Below are 23,591 nucleotides of genomic sequence, written 5' to 3'. Positions count from 1 at the left end.
GGTAATCCATTGCAGTCCAATGGTATTATATGCAGGTACCACTGTGCCATATTTGTATCGTACCACTGGTAGTTCTATAAACAGTTTCTATAAGGCTAGCCATGCTCTGCTGCTTTATCAAGTAGAAGCTCTCTGAATGGGTGTCAAAAGAAAAATGTGTCTCTCTTACGCTGGAGCCCATTGGTCCATGTGGCCCCTCAGGGCCTTGCACTCCAGGAAATCCCATTGGACCTTGCAACCCTGGAAAGCCAGTCTCACCCTGGAAGAGACAAACGCATCACAGCAACATTTTAAAACACAGAGCAGTCAATAACCGTAGAGAGCACTCGTTCACATGATGGTTCCAGTGCCAGCTATGTATAGTATCCATCCATAACTTCAACAGCACTCACAAACTGTGACATAAGCGTGATGAAGACATTGGCCAGAAACATTGCCTGCACATCGTGAGTTTATTCACTTATTTAACCATAATCAAACACAAGTGACTGTTTTCTGGTTAAGGTTAAGTTAATGTTGTTTTATTAATACATGGAAAGCAGTACTTTAAAAAGTAGTTTGGGCATCAGGTACCATTTTGGATTGCTTTGGTTGAGTGGCCTTTTTGCTGTCTGGCAAGTGATCCAAAATGGCTTGCAATGACAGAGACTTCCATGTTACTACATATTTAAAGATTTTCTTCCATGCATTTCATTATGCTTTATGCTCTACTTCTATGAGAACGTTTTAGCTCCCCCTTGTGGCATTTAGACTGAAAAAACATGGTACACTGTCAGGTAGGCATAGCAACCCTTGATCTCTGATTTTAAGGTTAGGATCAAGTGAAAAGTTTGGAGTAAAACTGGGATTTGAGGTTAAGAGAATTTTGGTCTAGACAAATCAACAACCTACAAATGTGTTGCACCTAAACTTATATAGTCTTTTGCCAACAGGTGGGGATAAAAGCGTATTTCAATCTGACTGATTACTGCAATCTTAACTTGCCCTCATGGCACAGAGTACATCTTGCCTTCTAATACCTAGCATACATAGAAAATGGAAATCATGTCAGGGGGGCAGAATCAAGTGAAACAGATGTGGAAAAATCTGTATGATTGATATAGGCAGTGGTTAAAACTATATAACAATAAAACAGTTAATGTCCTGAACAACACCTGTGGCTAAAAGTAAACAGGTGTCTACTATCTGGAAATCCAGTATCTTTCTTAGTTTCTACAGCATCTACTTTAACAAAACTGTCAGGAGCTGAAGAACTGTTGAACAACTGTTCAGAGTAAATTAAGTTTTGTCAATTGTGGCGCCATCTGGTGCTTTGTGAGAGAGTTGCAGTTGGAAACACTGCTATTAACTGCTGTGTTCAGCTGCTTCGACACAGATATCCTTCAATCAGCAGACATCGCCCTTACATTTTCAACTTTCCAAAACGCAGACAAAAAAAAATGAATCCAATAAAGATTAATGGAGAAGTAAAAACTGTAGTACCTAAAGAGAAAAAACTAGGAAACCAATCTGTATTACTGTATTTATTAAAACAATTAAGAAGCATATTGTTAAGGGAAATTACCCTTTTCACTATTTTGGGTTAAAGTTTAATTCACAATCTGTTTGACAATTGGATTAAATACAGGTTTTAGGTTTTTACTGTAATTATAATTGACTGCTGGTTTCTCAATGTAACCACAAAGAAAACCACAAAGCTAGTGCTTGATTAAAGAAGTATGTTTAATAGCACTGCAAAACCTGAAACACAAAGCTGTTTTTGAAAAGGGCCAAGTTATTGGATATTTAGGATTCTGCATATTACATTACTCAAAGATCAACTGGAAAGAAAAATATTGGTAGAAAGTAGTTGATACACAAGCCTATACATGACAGCTGTGAACGTCTGGCCAATTTAGTAATTCAGGGAGATTCTGGAAGAGTTAATGAGACAAACTAGCTACTTTAAATACAACCGCACAGCATTCTGGACTCCAAGTCACATGGTTGATATTAATGCCCACACAATAGTGCTGCTCCTTTTTAACAGAATTGTCATGTTTGTGAAACGTCTCCTCCCATCATAGCAAGATTCTGTCTGGCTCCACCATGGTAGACACAGCAGGTACTGATTCCTTTCAACTGATCACCTGACTGATGTTCCATCCTGAGTCTTTCTCTTACACATCTACCACATTTGATATTGAAAAGTTAAGGTAAAAGTGTTTTTTTTTTATTTCATATTTTCTCAACTTGAATTTTAGCTAAGCTTTTTTTTTTTTTTAATCTGTATAATAATTCAAACAACGAAAATGCAGTAGTTTATTTGGGTTCATTAATGTTGAATTAATTCTTTTGGCAATTTTGGCGCCATCTAGTGCTTTTTGAGAGAGTTGCAGTTATACTGGTCTTAACTGTGTTCAGCTGCTCTGGCACACAGATATCCTTCAAACCACCCTTACATTTTCAATTTAAATTTTCAAATGAATCCAATAAAGAATAACAGAGCAGTAAAAACTGAAAGAAAATGCCATCCTAAAAGATTATAAAACATTTAAGAAGCATATCTTTAAGGAAAATAACCTTTTTCACTATTTTGGGTTCATTCACAATCTGTCAATCGTAACCCTTTTTTAAATACAGGGGTTTGGTTAAATTTCCAGAGTCCAGATTTGAGTGAAAGTCACACAGGACTCTTTTCAGTTTCTGCATTTAAAAAAAAAATTTACTTGATAAGGATGCAGAAAAATGTCAAGCTGTTGTGGGATTCTGTTCCCACCAATACAAAGCTCAAGACAACACTTCCATATGCTAAAACAAAGTCACATTACAGTAACAGTGGGGATCTGCTGTGATTCTATCTGGGAACTAGGCCTGGCTACATGATCGATATCCTTTACTGTTTCACTGGATGCATTTGTTTTGTGTCCACCTGCCTCATTATGACAGATTATTTATTATTTCAATACCAGGTCCAACATTTATTTTCTATGCAATATTTTTTAATATTGATCCCATGAAATCCAGATATACGCAGCCGTGCATGCGGGTGAATAATATATCTTCTGATATATTAAATATACTCCAATAGATTTGAAAAGGGCACCCTCACCTTCAAAATGCTGTAATCTCGTGCTGTGTTTTGAAGCTAGTTTAAGGAATGTAAATGATATTGCATAGCAGTTTGAGTCAGCCCATGCTTTACTATGGAATTAGTAACACCTTGGAAAAACTGAAGGGTCTATAACCTTACAGTATGTGTAATTAGGATCATTATAGGAGGCAGTGTGGAGTAGTGGTTAGGGCTCTGGACTCTTGACCGGAGGGTTGTGGGTTCAATCCCCAATGGGGGACACTGCTGTTGTACCCTTGAGCAAGGTACTTTACCTAGATTGCTTCAGTAAAAACCCAACTGTATAAACGGGTAATTGTATGTAAAAATAATGTGAAATAATGTATAATGTGATATCTTGTAACAATTGTAAGTCGCCCTGGATAAGGGCGTCTGCTAAGAAATAAATAATAATAATAATAATAGTCAATTGTGGAATGGTTCAGCCTGCCACAAGATTGCAGTCTTATTTTCAAACCTATTACTTTGGAATACTTCTCCAGAATTATTTACATCCAGTACAGTACTATATATACCAGTACTACTGAGGCAGTCTGCTGAGAATGTAAACTCAATAATATGTCAGACTTTTTCATTCAAGAGGGAGGGAATACCCGGGAATAACAAGTGGAGGAGAATCTGTGATTACCGAGCTTTAGATTACTTTTAGAAGTTTCATGGTTTGATGGATTATGTTTTAAACTGCAGAGGAGAACAGAAATGCCTAAAAAAGGCATGTTGAAATGTGATTCTAATGTGATTCTAGTTCTCTGACTGCGAAGAAATGTAAGCAGAGTGGACATTTCCTTTTTTAAATCTTCAATTATACAGTAAATGCTTCTAAAAATTGAATACAATTGGAGTAAAGTACTGTATGAGCTTCTGATCTTTTTCATCACACTTCCTCTGTCTTGTTCAAGTTTTATCAGTGAAGTTTCACTTAACTGAAACACTTTGATGTTGCAGAGACAGTTTTTCATAGTAGAGATTCATATTAAACCCTGAAAAGAATGTTTACTTCTCTGACCATACATGGTGTGTTAATCAGAGCCAATGGCAGGCATTCCATTAGTCATACTGCAAGCTTTTCTGTTCAAGAACCAGATGCTGGGTGTTCTTTGTGCCAGCTGCCTTCTGCTGCCATTTATTAAATGACACGCTCCATCTTTCAATTTCAAGAGACTCAACAATGCAGAGGAATACCTAAAAAAAACTCACTTATAAGTATAAATCTTGTCTAGCACGTTCACCTTATTAGATTTTTTTCCCCCTGTAAAATCACTATTCATGTTAGTCACAATTTTTTGACATTATGGATGAACATCACACGTTGCAGTACCTCTCCAAACAAATAAATGGTTTCAAATGTGTATATTTCTAGTACATTTCTTGTAAAATATGCAGTTCCTAAATTACAGTACAAGTAAACGTGTAAATGTATATTTTATTCATGTATTGTTAATACATATTTAAAAAGTAGGTACGTTAATGAATCAATAAACACATACTGCAGTTATTCCTTTGAGTGCATTTTAAGTGTTAGTAGGATTAACACTGGAGTTAAGATGACTAATTCTTAAGTAAGCATCCATACTTACTTCATTACAGAAAGCTTTCTAAATACCAGTGTTTTTAAATACTGACGTAAGTGTGATTTGGCAGGAGAGGGGAGTCTGTAACATGCTTTGTTTCTGTAAATGTTTCATTAAACTAGTCCACAAAAACTTGCTGCATTAAAAACAGTACTGCCATCAAATGCCCAGGTGGATCGTTCCCGGTCACGCGTTGTTTCCAAGCCGTGTTTTGCTGTTCACAGCTGTCTCTGCCTTTCAGAGGAATGACATAACAGTTGGACCCAATAACTTTCCTTGCTCTGCTGCCAGTCTTTGAAACGGTCATTTCATGGAAAATCTGACCAAACCGCATTCCATTGTAACTGGCAGGTAGATACACTCTGTATATATTACAGAATATATGTCCAGGGTGCCATGTACATGACTAATACATCACTAAATGTGAGGGACAATCAATGTATACACACCCAGTTATATATGGCAGGTGTTTCCATGTGTATGTACTGTATGTATGCTTCTTGTTGTTAACAACACAAGTATCTAGAAGGTAAAAGTGCTTGTCATTTATATATTATTTTTCCACATTATGTAATACTGTTACAAAGTTGTCAACAGTTTAAATTCCCAACGTATGTATATTTCCACACATTGGGGTATGCAAACATTTGATGACATCTATCTCTCCTCCCTCCCTCTCTCTTTCTCTCTCTCTCTCTCACACACACACACACATACTGTATATGGAGGCATTTCTCCGTTGCAATCAAGTTTTATTCTGTAGTGAAGTCAAGTATAATTGCACACAGAACATACGGGAAAACTAAACAACTTTACTCCATGCTGTTTTACAAAGAGAAACGATCAACTGTTACATCTAAATGCTCTTGGCTTAAACACACACTCATAAAACAAATAACTGGGAAGAAAAGTGTGCAAAAAAAGCAAAAACCTTAAAGCTATATTGCTGTAATTAAATATATATATATATATATATATATATATATATATATATATATATATATATACAGTGCCTTGCGAAAGTATTCGGCCCCCTTGAACTTTGCGACCTTTTGCCACATTTCAGGCTTCAAACATAAAGATATGAAACTGTAATTTTTTGTGAAGAATCAACAACAAGTGGGACACAATCATGAAGTGGAACGAAATTTATTGGATATTTCAAACTTTTTTAACAAATAAAAAACTGAAAAATTGGGCGTGCAAAATTATTCAGCCCCTTTACTTTCAGTGCAGCAAACTCTCTCCAGAAGTTCAGTGAGGATCTCTGAATGATCCAATGTTGACCTAAATGACTAATGATGATAAATAGAATCCACCTGTGTTTAATCAAGTCTTCGTATAAATGCACCTGCACTGTGATAGTCTCAGAGGTCCGTTTAAAGCGCAGAGAGCATCATGAAGAACAAGGAACACACCAGGCAGGTCCGAGATACTGTTGTGGAGAAGTTTAAAGCCGGATTTGGATACAAAAAGATTTCCCAAGCTTTAAACATCCCAAGGAGCACTGTGCAAGCGATAATATTGAAATGGAAGGAGTATCAGACCACTGCAAATCTACCAAGACCTGGCCGTCCCTCTAAACTTTCAACTCATACAAGGAGAAGACTGATCAGAGATGCAGCCAAGAGGCCCATGATCACTCTGGATGAACTGCAGAGATCTACAGCTGAGGTGGGAGACTCTGTCCATAGGACAACAATCAGTCGTATACTGCACAAATCTGGCCTTTATGGAAGAGTGGCAAGAAGAAAGCCATTTCTTAAAGATATCCATAAAAAGTGTCGTTTACAGTTTGCCACAAGCCACCTGGAGACACACCAAACATGTGGAAGAAGGTGCTCTGGTCAGATGAAACCAAAATCGAACTTTTTGGCAACAATGCAAAACGTTATGTTTGGCGTAAAAGCAACACAGCTCATCACCCTGAACACACCATCCCCACTGTCAGACATGGTGGTGGCAGCATCATGGTTTGGGCCTGCTTTTCTTCAGCAGGGACAGGGAAGATGGTTAAAATTGATGGGAAGATGGATGGAGCCAAATACAGGACCATTCTGGAAGAAAACCTGATGGAGTCTGCAAAAGACCTGAGACTGGGACAGAGATTTGTCTTCCAACAAGACAATGATCCAAAACATAAAGCAAAATCTACAATGGAATGGTTCACAAATAAACATATCCAGGTGTTAGAATGGCCAAGTCAAAGTCCAGACCTGAATCCAATCGAGAATCTGTGGAAAGAACTGAAAACTGCTGTTCACAAATGCTCTCCATCCAACCTCACTGAGCTCGAGCTGTTTTGCAAGGAGGAATGGGCAAAAATTTCAGTCTCTCGATGTGCAAAACTGATAGAGACATACCCCAAGCGACTTACAGCTGTAATCGCAGCAAAAGGTGGCGCTACAAAGTATTAACTTAAGGGGGCTGAATAATTTTGCACGCCCAATTTTTCAGTTTTTTATTTGTTAAAAAAGTTTGAAATATCCAATAAATTTCGTTCCACTTCATGATTGTGTCCCACTTGTTGTTGATTCTTCACAAAAAATTACAGTTTCATATCTTTATGTTTGAAGCCTGAAATGTGGCAAAAGGTCGCAAAGTTCAAGGGGGCCGAATACTTTCGCAAGGCACTGTATATATATATATATATATATATATATATATATATATATATATATATATATATATATATTATACTAAGAAGCCAAATTTTTCTAATAGGTAAATCAGCTTACCGTCATCTGCGCCAGTTCTGTTCTGTTGCATTTGAATCAGACAACTGCACGTGCATATATTCATATACAGTATGTGCCTATTCAGGGAGTTTTCAGGTTTAACCCGAATGCAGAAAAAAAGCATTCGGGGGGGGGGATCGGATTAAATCTGGTAATACCCGAAATTCAGACACCCTAATTATAAGCCTGTGGCAGGATAGCTTGCAGTGGTGAGGTGTGGTGACATCACGGACCAGGAAGTAACTGAACCAAAACAGTGGATGGGCGGGTGAAACTGAACACAACGGCGTTCAGCTGATTTTATTAAATCAATAAACCAAAATATTTAAACAAAACAAAACAAAAGGGCACGTTGGCCAAACAAATAGAAATAAACAAATAAGCAGATACTTAGCAGTTGTTTCTCTTATTCGCCTCGCTCTCTCCACTCCCCGTACTCTCCTCTGTACACTCAACCCCGCAGCACGCAGGTTCTTATACTCTGGCCGAGGGGTTAACAAGCTGTTAATTATCTTATTACCCCTCGGCCACAGTCTGCACGAGTTTAGTAAGGATGCGTGACTGTCAGCTAGTTAAATAATCAGTAGCTGATCAGCCACGCATCCTCACAAGGTTTTATCTGCGCCGCAAACAAAAATACAAATAATAATAAATAAATATATAGGGGCGGGACACTCCGCCACAAAGCCACATTTATGTATAGGTTACAGAATAGCTTCTACAATAATTTATTACAAAACATGATATGCTTACCTTTTGTCCTTTCACTCCACTGCAGTCACATTTTCCACAACCACTGCACCCCTGAAAAAACAACAAATAAAATATCACAAAAATAGTTCACATTCCCCTCAGAGAATAGATGTGATCTACTAAGAATAAGAGCACAATTCCAATATGCAGGTGGTGAGTGTCCCATTCAATATGTAGGATAAATAAAAAGGTATGTGAGGGGTTAAGACATGACAGTGCAACACCATTTATATTAGCAGTGCTAAACAATCCCTGAAGACAACAGAATTCCAGTCAAAAGGCTACAGAGATCTTCACAATACCCATGTGCCCAATATCAAATGTGAGAACTAAGGGCTTCCATCTAGTGTCTCTTAAATACAAGCAAGTTCTTATCTCATTAAGGAACAAGATTGCAAACACTTACAAATAATAGGAGCAAACAATAAAGCATTTATTTTATTCATTTTCAAAGCTGACCAATCAAGTAAAACACCATTGTAGCAATGAAGCAAAATAAGTGTGTCCTATACACCAGACACACTGAAATTAACTTCAGCCTACGGGATTCAGATTTTCAAACTGTGCTTAAAACTCACAAAAACAAGGTCTCACAGTGTACAGGATAGGAAGGTAGCCCCCCCCCCCCCCCCCCCCCCCCCCCCCCCATCATCGATAGCAAAAGTGATGCAATTGAAACCTAGGAGATGACTCTGTGGGAATACCCTTGCACATTGCCATTCTCTTGCTAGTTAGTTTGAGTGCTTTGGAAAAAAAAATCTTTTGAGCTGCGTCAGGCATAAAATGAGGTATGAGCTACAAGGAAAGGATAAAATAATGAAATCTCTTCAGCCTGGAAAAAAGAAGGGACTTGATTAAAGTCTATAAAATCCTTAATGGTCTAGATCAAATTACCCAAGACACTACTTCACATTTAGCAGAGAAAGGAACAAGAGGGCATAAATGGAAGCTGATTAAAATTAAGTTTAGAATGGAAGTTTGTTACACAGAGAGTTATTAATGCATGGAATAGCCTACTAGGTGACAGTAATAGGATCTAAAACATTGGGAACATTAAAAAAAAAACACTAGATTCTGTCCTATTAAATTAGATCCATCTATTTGGGACAAATGGTGTGCTAACAACGGACGAGCCTTGATGTGCAGAGAGGCTTTTTCTCATTTCCAAAGTTTTCTTATGTTCTTATTATTATTTCAGTTCTTGTAACCATTTCCTTTTTCGTGTGTGCTGTTTAACACGTTTAGCAGCGCATTGTGCTTTAGATGACTGTTAAAGTCGTTCACAGCCTGGGAAACGTGCTCTAGTCGAGGCAGACAGCTGTTTCCTTACGTTGGGAACCAAGCCAATGAAGGATTCTGGCACATCAGCTGAAACATGACTCACTGCAGAATCTTTTGGAACCCTCTGTATTCTTACCATGTTGCTCTTATTGAAACAGTATGTCATTTTGAAAAGAATATTCTCACAATGTTGATTTCTGCTACCCCTTATACTGAAACAACAATAATTCACTGCTGTGGGAAAACATATTTACAGTATGGAGAGTTGAAGGGCAGCAGTTATTAGACCCAATTAGTTCAAATGGAAGAGCAATCAAAAGCATATAGTTTTCTATACAGTTATATAAATTGTGGCATTAAACTCTAAATTGCTAAAAACAGTGATCCCCAGTAAGTAAGCAACCCAGGTGGTACTAAAATAAACAGTTAAAGTAGCTGTGAAGCAAAAGATACTGAACATAATGAAAGGATTCAGTATAGACATCTGAAGTGTGTACAAATTTAAACTTGACACCTCAAGTGTAGTATGACAGATGGTCTGACAGCTAAATTGTCCACAGGGGCCTTGTGATGCAAAATTAACAGTGATAGAGACAGACAAACAGTGAGCAGAAACTAAGATGTCTCCATAAGCCACTGCTTTTAGAGTAACTTACTGTAACTGTTACTGAACAGTCCCTTATCTATCTGATATTGTTCATTTACTGTATAGTCATTTATGGTAAAATAAGTGATGCGTTCTTAGCAATCGACAGATTAGGCTACTGGTTCCACCATATAAGAGAATCACTTGTCCAATTGCCACAAAACGTGTTAAGCACCATCTTTACCACACAATTGAGTGTACCATAATGTTGGGGTACATGGAGTCTGTCCACCGATAATCTATTTGTAAATCATACTTACATTTTAAGTATCGCTTGTCCCATTGTGATGGAAATAACTAAGAACATTCTTTTAATGAGTGTTATTAAGTGTATCATAATCTGGGAGTCTAAGGAGGTTGTCTGTCTGTCCAACTGCCTGTTTGCACATCACTTCATTTTCTTGATATATCTAGAGAACATCTTGCCTAATGAGTGTGACAGAGTCTAGGTGTAAATGGAGTCTCTGTCTGTCTGTTTGTCTGTTTGTCTGTCTGTCTGCACCTCACAATTTTTACATAAATCCAATGAAGCGCTTATATCATCCAGTTATGATGCCTGAGAAGGATATTTTTAGGACAAGTTATTAAGAGTATCGGAATCTGTCTATCTCGCCGCACGTATGTCACAATAATGTTTTACGTAAAACTACAGAAGTACTGTACTTATTCAACTACGATGAACCTTGGTATGGACATACTTTGTCACAAGTTATCCCCATAATCTGGGAGTCTATCTACCGTCCATACGGCCGTATGTCAAACTTGCATTGTACATGTGCATAAAGCTGACGGTGACATGCTTCTTATGCATTACCAGCCATTGGCTCAAACTGCAGTGCAGCTAATCATTCAAAAGCATTTCCCTTTTCTCTTCCTTGTGCATTACCAGGAAGCCCTGGCCAGGCAACACAGTGTTCTATATCTGACACGTGTTTTCAAGCCATTTCACACCTTAAGATATCTCTCCAAGTTGGATGGGGGGAATGAAGGCCTCACACATCAGTTCCATTTTCTTTCTTTTGAGTGCTGAGAGTCTGGTGGACTGGTGGGGCCTAAACCAAAGCATCCAACCTACCTTACCCTACAGCTATGAGGGGTTGACCTGAGCAGATCTACTGAAGGAGAACTTCCTACAGATTGTTACTTCCTGCATAGGGCATTTCATAAATTGCAAGATAAATGTATTATTTTCATAGAAAATAACACTCAAAGGAGCCACCCTTCCCATTAAGATGGAAACTTTTGGGAGGAGTAACAGACCATAACAGACCATAAAAAAGAACGTGTCACTAGAAAAATACAACACAGTTGCAACTCACCATCTCCTCAATCGATCCCCATCCTTGCAGCTAATACATGGATTATTTTTCTAAAGCAAAAATGGAGGGCCTCTATTGCTTTTCCAGTGGCCAAACAATAGTTCCTCTGCCTCTAGCAAGCAGGTTTCAAGCAATAGATTCATAATCAATTGAATACATTCATTCTCATTCACTCTAGTTGTCGGGTTTGTCAGGAACTACTGAACTTTGAAGATTCTCCCAAGCTGAGAGTGCAATGTCTCTCTTATTGCCGTTACGATCCCAGTCCAGATGTTTGCTATCTGTCTAGAAACTGTCAATGTTCAAAGGATTCTTAACGCAGCTATGAGGTGCTAATGGTGTATCAGATGTGTGACAAAAGGGTCAGGGCAATGGTACCATCAGCTCTGTGGATTAAGCCATTCTTATCTGCTGTCTAAGACTAGTGCATCTGAAGCATGCAGTCATTACTAGAAATTATCTCACAGTTATATTTTCAAAAATAAGATACAGATAATAACAGCAGATAAGTAGTATTGGTGTTCTTTAACTTTTAAGAAGTTTGATAACAAAAATAATAAAAACTTATTCTGGCCTCCAATAAAAAGTAAACTGTAAAAAGTATAAAGATTTTAATATTTTACCTGTTTTTATAGTTTTCTTTTATTATTAGAGAACTGCTTCTATACTAACTTTTCAACTCTAGGGTGTTTTTTTTATTTTATATTTGGCATCTGATGCTACAGTTTTACAATTATTACAGATTGATACCCTCTCCAGGGGCTTCAAGGAAGTTTCCACAATACATTTATTTGGAACCCTGAAGCTTCTATGGGAATAGAGCAACTAGAAGTCATAAAACAATAACGTGTGTACAAATACATGGAGCTTAATGAATCTCTGTTACTGTCCAATTAGGTCAGCAACTATACATTCCCTAGCACAATTGTATAAACATTCCCTCTGTGAATAATAATAAAGTCTAAAAAAATGAATGGGAGCTATACTTCCTGTCCAATTTCACACAGCTCTTAGCAGTGGGTTTTGAGTGACGTCATGAGTGGTAGACCAAAGTGGTAAAACAAAGGGATCTATTTAGAAGAATTCTGAGAATCATTAATATTATTGTAAAAGTATGCTGTACATCTAGCAAAAACAACCTTACAAATTCACAGGAATCACATTTTAATTCAGGGTGTTCTGATCGGCATTTTAAATGATTGATTAATTGGTCAGGTTAATTACTAACAGATCGATCAATCGGTTTACAGCAGAACTAGCTCATGGGGAAATGCGAGAGTAAGATAAAATAAACACCAAAATAGTGTCAAAATTAGAAAGGGAATCTGGTTGATTAAAAACTGCTACTGACACAATGGCTCATTGCAATTTGACCCCTGTAATTCCAAGCTCATGTAATAGGGTACAGGACTGGACAGTGCATTGATGATACTGTTAATGTTTACTATGTTAAATATTCCTGATTTTACTCATTCTGGCACAGAATCACCAATGCTGCTAGAAAGCATGAACCTTGTGTAATAAGGCTAATAAGAAGAGGTCAAATGAATGGTGGTTCAGTGAGTTCTGCAGTATTAAAGTTTTAAGTGTTAAGAAAGAAAGAGAAAGATGTGTCCTGTGTTACTGCCTTAGGTATGCTGAGTTAACCACCAGCTGACAGATTGCTGAAAGGCTCCAGATCTTGAGCTCATCACGAGGGAAATAGATTGCAATAAACAGATCTACTTTAAGGCTGTCCAATTAAAACTAATGGACAAACGCACAATGTCATGAAAAATAAATGCAAACAAGAACGAGCATACTGTGCGGCTCTGACAAAGTAGCATTCTCTTATGGGCCAGGCATCAAACCATATTTAACAAAGACTTTATTCTCAGTGTAGATGAATCAAGCAGTCCGAACAGAATTAAAATGTTTAACAGTTAATAAGTTGGTAAACAACATGCATATACATAACTCAAATGAAACCTGCTGAATATGTTAACATTTTGAATTGCATACCGTTTTGTATTTTTCCACATAAGGAAAAACTGACAAAAATTGAAAAATGTGACATTTTGAAATCTACATTATTCACCACCCACTCGATATATCCCGGGTGTCGGGGTCCAATATAAAACCGGTATATATCGTGAGCCGTGATACAGCGAGAGACCCATAGGAAAACAAATAGGCTAACAAATACTGCACAACCACATATGGGGGCTTCAGGGTCCAGTATAAATCCTCAACGCAACACACTTTTCTCATTTTTTCGTATAAAAAGCAGGACACCGTTTTAATTCGTACAGCAGAGGGTAATTGCTTCTCATCAACTTCAGTCTGCAATTCATTTCATGAGTCTTCCTCTCGTTTCTCAAATGCACAAACCCACTGCATTGAAATAATCAATTCCCAACATAGGAAGCTTGTTGCTAGGGAGCTGACGTCACTGCCTTGTGACGTTTCCTAGTGCTGCCACACGTGAACACCTCGTTGGTTAAAATAAAAACCGCTTCAGCAAGTAGATGTTTAATTTGCTTTGTGTTATTGTGCAATGCGTGTGTATATGATAACAGTACGATATTAATGCTCTGTTTTTATTTGTTTTGTATATTTTTGTTTGTGATGTGCAGTACGGAATAAAACGAACAGTAATTCTAAGTGCCTATGTATATTGCAGCTAAGGCATATGCAGTTGGACAGTAAAAATGGGGAGCCAACTCCAGGACCGCGATATATCAGAATCCGCACTATAGCGAGGGGCCATCTAACAAGGGGTGGGTATGTGTGTGTGTGTATATATATATATATATATATATATATATATATATATATATATATATATATATATATATATATATATATATAATCAGGGGAAGCTTTTGGCCAAAAAAAAGGTAGTGAGGGCTTGGGGGTCCCATTAAGCCCCCAGCAGCAGTAGAACCACAACGCTGTATTCGGACTGACAACATGTTTCATATTATTTATTTATTTATTTATTTATTTATTTATTTGGCAGACACCTTTATCCAAGGCAACTTACATTGTTACAGGGCAGTACAGGGTTAAACAAGATTAATATTTAAATACAGTACAGTTTACAGTAAGTGCAAATAATACTACTAAAATACAAGATGAAATAGCGTGCAACAAGTTAGGATACAACAGGTTATATCTACAATGGCATAATAGTAGTGCAATAGTGCATTAGCTGAGGGTCCAGTAACATGGTGCTTAGGTCGGGGAAGTCCAGAGCATAGTAGTAGGGGTAGATCAGTTGATCTACAAGTGCAGTTTAACAGGTTTACCCCAATTTGGCTGTTAAAAGCATTTTCTCCACTAGCCAACAGATATAATAAAACAGTAGCCCATCATAGTTTATTATAATTTACTTAACTGTTACACATTGCTTATGTTTAAAAATGCACTGTATATAGCATTTTGATTTCAAGACCACGTAGGCCTAACTAACACACTTTCTAAACTAAGTTGTTAAGGCAGAAGAAAGGCAGTGCGTTACTTTTATGAGCAGCGAAAAGGCTGGGACGAAATATCCATTAGTACATTAGTACACGTGTCACATTATAGATCCATTTAAAAAGTCTTTGAGTTTCAAATCGAGTCCAAAAATGTTAACACAAAAAACAGGACCAGTAATATAATTCTGTGAAAGCAGTTATAACTGCACAGCTCATTATTCTGCTCTTCTAATGAAGAGCAGAATAATGAGCTGTTATTAAAGTAAACCCCCAGAACCTATTAAAGTAAAATAGTGACTGTGCCAGACTCCTAATGAGCTTTTCAAAATGATTGCTAATGAAAAAGTACAGTAGTTTCAGATTGTAATTATCTTTTTTTGTTTGTTTGTTTGTTTTGTGAGTGGTGTTGATTACAAGTACTCAAACACTGTCATTGATTTTTATTTTTTTGCTAAGTCTGTGTTGAGGTGCTGTCACCTGAGTTCCGCAGCAGCTCTTCAGTTCTTGTTGCCTGTAGACATTAACATGGGCCTGATCAGCTAAAGTGCCAAAGTGTCTAGAAATCAGGTAGACGCTGCAGGATGATACACGCCACACATGAACCTCATCTCACAATCAGATTGCGGAACTACCCGTCAGACTGAAATACTATTTTCTAGAATCCAGACAACAAATTAAGTTTAAAGTGTTCATGCTCCCACAGCATTTGGTACTGGATGAATCTCTACCTGCTTTTTAAAAGTACCCTTAATAAACTTGCCTGGCTAAATTAAGCCATATTACTTTATTTTTTCTCCTTCATCTGCTCAGCCAAGTCGGTTCTGTACTTGTGATGGATTGAGGCTCATCTAAATAGTGGCCTAGTTTATTAGTGAGGGACTTCACACAGCGCACATGTGCAAATGGAAGAAGCCCAGATGTTTGTGTCATAGGGTTATTACATGACTAAAACAATAAAAAAACAGATTTACTTACAAGACCAAACACCTGTGACTAGCCATAAAGAAAAAACAATAGATCACTTATTTCAGTAGAAACGTTTCTTTGGACAAAAACAAGCATAGTATAATGTGAAAAGCACATTTATAGAATTGTTTATCATTGACATGGCTAGGGGGTAACCTTTCTACTGGATAACACCCGTAAAGGACCTCAACCGCTATCAAATATGATGACAATATCTGAATGTGTGTCAATATCTGAATGTGTATCTGAATGGTGAAACCTAAAAATTCACATCATCTCAAATTGGTAGCTATATAGGGTCACAGGTCACAACAGTTAGCTTGTAGCATTTATATGTCCATGCAAATATGAAAAGCTCAGATAGTGTGAGGTTGTGACAGTGCTGCAGTACAAATTACTGCCACTGCTACTGTTTAATGCTTGCTACTCACAATCTTTCCATTTAAAATGTGTCATCTCATTTTCAGGAAAGTACACACACAAAAACACACAGGATTACAGTCCAGTTGCAGGTGGTACTGGTATATCATACTGCACACATCCCTAGAATGTAAATGCATGTAAATATAACACTACAATATTTATCATTCAATTATTATATCAGTAGTCACATTGAGAGACAAGAAAAGAGAAAAACATGTTACGCATTAACTTCCATAGTTTCCGCAGGTACTGTGCAGTTAAAAAGAAAAAATCCCCTGCACATGTTTTAATTAGCTTGTGATAAAATGTCAGGCAATTATATGCTTCTTGCCCACCTAAGAAGTATAAATTAACCAGGGCTGTTGTTGTTTAGTAGTCCATTGTAAGTTAAAAAACAGTCATTCCTAATGAAATGAGGTGACCTCCATTAAAAGCACAGACACTGCAGTTTCATGGCTGTTGGTCAGACCCCTGCAGTAAAGAAGGGATTTGGGGCCACTGGAGTCACTTTGCAGCCCTGTGTTTCAGATTGTCACAGTCTCCTGAACTGAAACGTGTAATGAATTAAACTTGGCCAAACTCCTGGCCAGAACTCAACTGCAATGCCAGCAATTACTGTTTAGGACTGAGAGTAATGCTTTAGCCAAATGTGTCTAATTAGAAAAATGTCCTTGCAACAGGAGACAGCCATGCAGCAAATCCATTTGTTAGGCTATTGTGTTATTATAATAAATCCAGCTTGGGATCAAGCTGTTTCCATGTATGTGTTTACCTTTGTTGATCAGCTTTAAGGAATTAAGAGTTTTACTGTCTTGCACATTACATTGCATAATGTATTTAGGGTTGAATTGGCAATGTATGGGTTTTCTTATGGAAAAAAGTAGAAAACTCCATGTCATGCTGTCTGATCCATTTGTGCAGACCATACTTATGGGCTTCTTTAAATGAATTAACCTAAACCATTGGTTTAGTGGTATGGTAGAGTGTGGGGAAAAGTTATAGAGGGGCGATATGTTGGTCCCCAAATAGGGAGCAGTTTATATTCTCTGTAACTGAGCAAAGAATAAATGTAGTCCTTGAAGTCATGGGGAGGACTACATGACCCAGAAATCCTGGAGGGTTTTGAACATAGCTATAAAGGAAAGAAGGTATTATTATTATTTATTTCTTAGCAGACGCCCTTATCCAGGACGACTTACAGTCATAAACAAAAAATACATTTCAAGAATCACAGTACAAGTATTAATACAATTCAGAGCAAGATCAAATTCAATGACTTCAGTTCTAGTAAGTACAAGTATATTATAAGACTTGTGTAAGTATCGGTAAACGGATTAGCCGGACGATATTTAGTTAGAACTGAAACAAAGGTTTAGGTAGGACTCCAAAGGGGAGTTAGGATTTAGTTTTGTTCTGTTTTGTTTATGATTTCACACAGCATAACTCTTGTCAGAGGACGCTGTAATCAATAAAAGTACAGGCATCGCCCTGTTTGAACTTGAAATACTGTTGTCTGCACTGGTTCATTTACACTAGAAGACAGAGGCCAAGATCCTGGAAAGTGGCAATATTATTACAAAAGAAGGACTTTTGTCACAGTGGTAATGGCATCATGTAATTTGAGGCTATGTTGTTGGCTTACAGTAGCAAACGTTACCAATGCACTTTAACCGTATTAAACCTTACCAAAACATTCCCTGGCTTATATCATGTGCCAGTTAATACACTTGTATAGATTGTGACTGCAGTATTCTCTCCTTATGGGGTGAGACTGGTGTCTGTGTTACTGCCATACTTGGTAGGAAGTGAGGTTTGTTTTAAACATAATGAATAAATCTGACGGTTGTTTAGTTTGTTTGGAAAGTCACGGGTCAACGGCAACTTTTAACAACAATCAAGAGCCAATCATGTATTAACTGAGAAGGTTGTTGTATATGAGAAAGAACTTGGAAATGTCAGTCTGTAGTGGTGTTCTTTGTAAATGTTGATTTATTTTTTTGGTGCAATGGTTGCAGAGCACTGATACAAGTGGGTTAAAATGATGGAAAAAGTTATTCCTGCATGTAGTTAGAATAGGCTTTTCTTGTTGCTTACGTTGGCAAAAGATTGTAACTAACAGAAACTTGGGGCCAGTTTCACAAAGCTGTTCTTGGTACTGTAACAGTCTGCTAAATACAGTTTAGCATTATAATTATGTAGACTAGCAGATATGATTTCTACAGACCTGTGTTGTTCTTGAAATCCTGTATTGTGAAACAGGTACTGTAAGAGGAAAGAAGATTCTAAAACGAAGATTCTACAAATACAAAAAAGTTTTTTTTTTTAATCATCAGACAGGGTCTACAGAAAATCACATAAACTGACCAAGAATTCTAATCTGGGAGCCAAAAAATAACAGCTGGAGTCACGCGGCGTGCAGTAAGTGACTTTGTTGCAATTTATTGCATGCAAAGTTGTGTAGGTTGAAAGTTATTGTTGTAACCCATCCATATGAAAAACATTACTATACAGTACCCCACTAGGTGTGGGTGAACTTGACAGATGTTGTGGTCAATGAAACCCATAAATACACTCACAAATACGAGTGTATGCACTTACATTCATAATCACTGTGGTGACCCATAAGCCATTACTGTGGCTTTCCTGCAACATCAGAGGTTATTACAGCAACCCTGTGGTCTCCCCAGGGTCATCATGATGAACACAGACAAGCACTGGTCCTGCCACTCAGAGTTCTAACACAGCATTCATTACAGAAAATCTGTGGGCTAGGGATGTTACGCATTAGAGTGAGGAAGCATACCTGAAATCACTGAATACATTGTTCTGTTGTAGTCAGTATTGGGATGTTGCACATTCAAGTGTCCCCCATCTTATTTTACTGTAATTTTATTTGCATGCTTAAAAAATCATTGAAAACATGCAAAACTGTTCAGATTGTTTTTTGATTATTATTATTTTATTATTATTATTATGCTTTTATTATTATTCTGGAAGAGCACTGGGTCTTTAAATCTTTCCTTAGTGTGTTTCAAAAAACAGAAAATAAGGGAAGTAGTTCATTCTCAATCCTCTTAAATTGAATGAGTTAATGTCAACTTTAATCTGAGCCCTGAATCTCTGACCACTTTTTTTTAGACTTTGTATAAGAAAGCTGGTACACCATGTCAGGACTGCCCAGTCCCTGACCACATTCCGGCGCCTCCTTAAGACTCACCTCTTCAAACAGCACCTGTAGAACTCCTCTGTTGTATCCTGGGACACTATCACCCTTCATTTAAATATGCTTTATTTTACTGCATTTAATCCTGTACCTCAGAATATTGTAATCTGCCAAGTGTTTAATCTGTAGTATTTTGTACTTAATCATATCCTGATGTAACTATCACTATTTAATCATATCCTGATGTAACTTTCACTATTATCTGCTGTATTATTGAATTGTGGTTTGTCACACTTGAGAATTATTGTATTTCTTGTTCTTATTGTATGACTTATATTGTAACACTTGAATGTATTTGTATTTGCTTGCGATTGTAAGTCGCCCTGGATAAGGGCGTCTGCTAAGAAATAAATAATAATAATAATAATTTAGAAATGCTAACTTAAAAGCATAATAATATTATTTTGGCCTTTGTCCTATTTGAGATTTATTACTGTACCAACGTTCCAACCCACAAACGCATCCAAACCTGCCCTTGATGAATTCGGTGATATACTGTAGACTAATTCAGTCTAACTCTCCCGTATTTCATGGGAGATTCCCATAATTTGACCCCTTCTCCCAAACAGCTCCCATAATATAATGTATCCTGTATTTCTCCAGTATTTTAAACAAATTATATTTGCAGCAAAATGTCAAAACCTCAAGCCCAATACTGTAGATTTTAGGACCCATGGGGAAGCCAGGCACGAGTGAAAGTACAAGTTAAAGTTCAACCAATGAACGTAATGAGCATATCATTTTTGTGGTTGTCTACACGCTACCAACTTGGAGTGAAACCTTTTCCTTTCTTGTCACAAGTTTGATCGGGATAGACACCCATTCTGCAACTGAATTCATTTCAGTGTAGAGCACAGTGGCCAGGGCGATGTAGTCCAACATGAGAAACCATAGAAAGAACAAAAAGGCAATTGAAGTGCAGAAAACAAGTGGCACCATGACAACTTTTATTGGGAGAACGGAGGTGAAGAAGGTAACATATGCCGAGACAAAAATTGCAATGTTAATCTCCAAACAAAACATCCCTTTTGCTTTCTGTGAAGAATTTAATAAATGTGTGGGAGATATCTTCCCAGACTCTGCAATTGCCTGGAAATGTTCCACTGGGAAGACCAAAACCACACAGATAGTGAAAGGTAAACAAGCATTTACTGTTTCTATTGACATTTAAGATATGGTTTGAATACAATGACAGTCTTGAAGTGTGTTTTAAAAAGTACCTGGTCACATAGTATTATCATACCGTGGCTTTTGTGTTTTTCTGGAATTTGACGGAGGGTCTTTTATTAAAATGTATTTATTACTAATTATGTGCCATAGCTCCATCACTGGATGATGCGGTGAGACAGCAGTGCCAGACTCAGCCTTTTGGACTGCTCTGTGACAAGAGCAATAATGCAAAATGGGACAAGGAGTTTGTTTTAATGACGAGGCTCTATGATGAAACATCCCAGCAAGTGAGATTCAGGTTTCTCGACATGCTGATGTGCAATATCAGCAATGCAGAAAATCTCTTCACCAATTTGTCTTCAGTGTTGAGGTAGCTATGTCGCAAATGATATATCTAGCTAACATATAGACATTTTCATTTTAATTTAAAGCTTAAATGGGAGGGGAAATAATTGCATTTGAATTAATTTAGGTTGATGTTTAAAAACAAATAACGAGAACTCATTCTGAAAGCATTTTTTATTTATATAGGCCGTTAGTAAAATAGCTAATTGATATCAGTTATGTGTTTCAGTTGCAGAGCAATTGATAGCCTTATGTAAAAGCATTATTCCATGCCTAGTGGTGCATTTCTTGATTGAAAATAAATGTTGAACTGTCTTGTAGCAAAAATATATATTACCTTGGGAAAATCTGCTGGCATTTAACTCTGACAATGCCAGTGTGATGAAAGGGAAGCACAACTCTGTGCTAAGCTGCGTTCAGAGGATGCAGACACATGTGCTGGATCTAGGCTGCATCTGCCACCTCACACAGCTTGCCACAGGATCCGGGGTCAAAGTGATCAAGCTGCCAATTGAAGACTTTTTGGTAACATCTATTATCACTTTGACAAAAGGTAACACTGTTTTTTGTTTTTCTTAAATTTTTGTTTCCCTCATTGGTTACTAAAGGTGTCTTTACTATTCAATATTTTTCTATTTTTACATATTATTCAGTGATTATGCTTCACATGAATGTATTGCTAAAGAACCTGACTTTGGACAGTAAAACAAAATATGCTTAACACCTTGACTTATTATTATTCCACTTAAACCTATTGTACAATATGTTATCTTTTTTACAGTGCAAAGAGGTGTGAAATTTACAGGGAATTTGTGGAGTTCACGGACTCCGACACCCTGAAGTTGCTGCGTTATTGTAGCACCAGGTGGCTCAGTCTTTTGCCATGCATCCAAAGGGTTCTCAATCAGTTGGAAGCCCTTCAGGCTTACTTCAGTAGCGATGAAGATGCTGAAAAGAATGGCAAAGAGAAAACACTGGCTAGCCATCTGACAAATAAAGAAATTAAGTTCTACTTCTTCCTGAGCACTGCTTTGAAACCACTGGCTGAGTTTAACACTGCATTCCAGGTGGGTGTATTATGAAATGCAATTGTTTCTGGAGATTCCCTTGATAATATTGGTTTTGCAATTACAGAAGACTGAAAACCTGTTGTACTTGGGAGATAATGCTTAAAATGGTACCACATTCTAAGAATGAGATATTCTTCTTTCATTTGTAGTCAGAGGGAGTAATGATCCATAAACTGCATTCAGGGATGACCCGAATGATGAAGAAACTCATGGGGTACTTTGTCCCAGCAAGATCCATCATGGATGTACAAGGGGTAAGAGAATCAGCTGACAGATGCTGACATCAACATCGGTTTGGAGGCTCGGGCATACTTGATGGAAAATAGGGATGATATCCCTATTGCAACAGTCACCAGAATCTTTGAGTAAGTTGTAGTTATTCATTTATAAAATCATAGTTAATGAGAACTGATTCACACAGATGTAGGTCTGAGCTATAGTGGAATTTAGCCAGGACACTAGGGTCAATCCCTCTACACTTAACTTCATTTTAAAGAGATGAAGCTCAGAGTTGACAGAACTACAGTGGGTGGGTCCTAGAATATGTGTAAAAAATCTAGGTAATTTCATTCACTATAACATGTAAATGATTAATAGTGATGTTGTAACCCTGGTAATTTGCATTGAGCATGCATGTTAGTGTTTGTACAACAATGCAAGTCTCCTTGGATAAAGGCATATTCGGAATATGATAATATTCAAAATTATAATAACATGTTGTTTATCATTAAAGTTTACAAACGAGAGGAGGCCATTCGGCCCATCTTGCGTGTTTGGTTGTTAGTAGCGTATTGATCCCAGAATCTCAAGCAGCTTATTGAAGGATCCCAGGGTGTCAGCTTCAACAACATTACTGGGGAGTTGGTTCCAAACCCTCACAATTCTCTGTGTAAAAAAGTGTCTCCTATTTTCTGTTCTGAATGCCCCTTTATCTAATCTCCAGGTCAAAAAAGTCCCCTGGGTCGACATTGTCAATACCTTTTAGAATTCTGAATGTTTGAATCAGATCACCGTGTAGTCTTCTTTGTTCAAGACTGAATAGATTCAATTCTTTTAGCCTGTCTGCATACAACATGCTTTTTAAACCCGGGATAATTCTGGTCGCTCTTCATTGCACTCTTTCTAGAGCAGCAATATCCTTTTTGTACAAGGTGACCAGAACTGAACACAATATTTTAGGTGAGGTCTTTTTAAAAGGCCATTTTTAACTTTTCAACAGCAATCGGTTTATTATCAGATGAGCAAAAGCAACTGAACAACGTAGATAAATAAACTTAGAAAAGAAACATTTTACAGAAGCGCACAGCACAAGAAGTTAAAAGAAAAGTCTAATTTATTTTTCTTTTTTTCAACAAAAGGGTATTCCTTTACCTTGAGTCTAAGGCTGTTCACAATCAAAACATATAATGCGCTTCTCCACGCCACTTTTCTGCACAGGGCACAGCTGTCTGAAGTTTTATTTTTTACTGCACTTGCAACGCTGGCATTGGTGTCTCTTGCAGCTCTCAGCGGG

General features: G+C 37.4%; 1 protein-coding gene across 1 annotated transcript in view; it reads right to left on the bottom strand.

Moving 5' to 3' along the window:
* LOC117405641 (collagen alpha-1(IV) chain-like) overlaps window positions 1–23,591 on the bottom strand; it is a 93,532-nt gene that overhangs the window by 53,386 nt on the left and 16,555 nt on the right. The window contains exons 2-3 of the mRNA XM_059029920.1: window positions 8,175–8,225; window positions 170–259 (exon numbers count right to left, since the gene is read on the bottom strand). Coding sequence (XP_058885903.1) covers window positions 170–259; window positions 8,175–8,225 — 141 coding nt within the window. The remainder of the gene's footprint in view (window positions 1–169; window positions 260–8,174; window positions 8,226–23,591) is intronic.

This window comes from Acipenser ruthenus, chromosome 9, assembly GCF_902713425.1.
Source record: "Acipenser ruthenus chromosome 9, fAciRut3.2 maternal haplotype, whole genome shotgun sequence".
In the NCBI taxonomy this organism is placed as follows: Eukaryota; Metazoa; Chordata; class Actinopteri; order Acipenseriformes; family Acipenseridae; genus Acipenser; species Acipenser ruthenus.
Note: the sequence above shows the minus strand (reverse complement) of the source record. Positions and strands in the feature narration are given on the sequence as shown.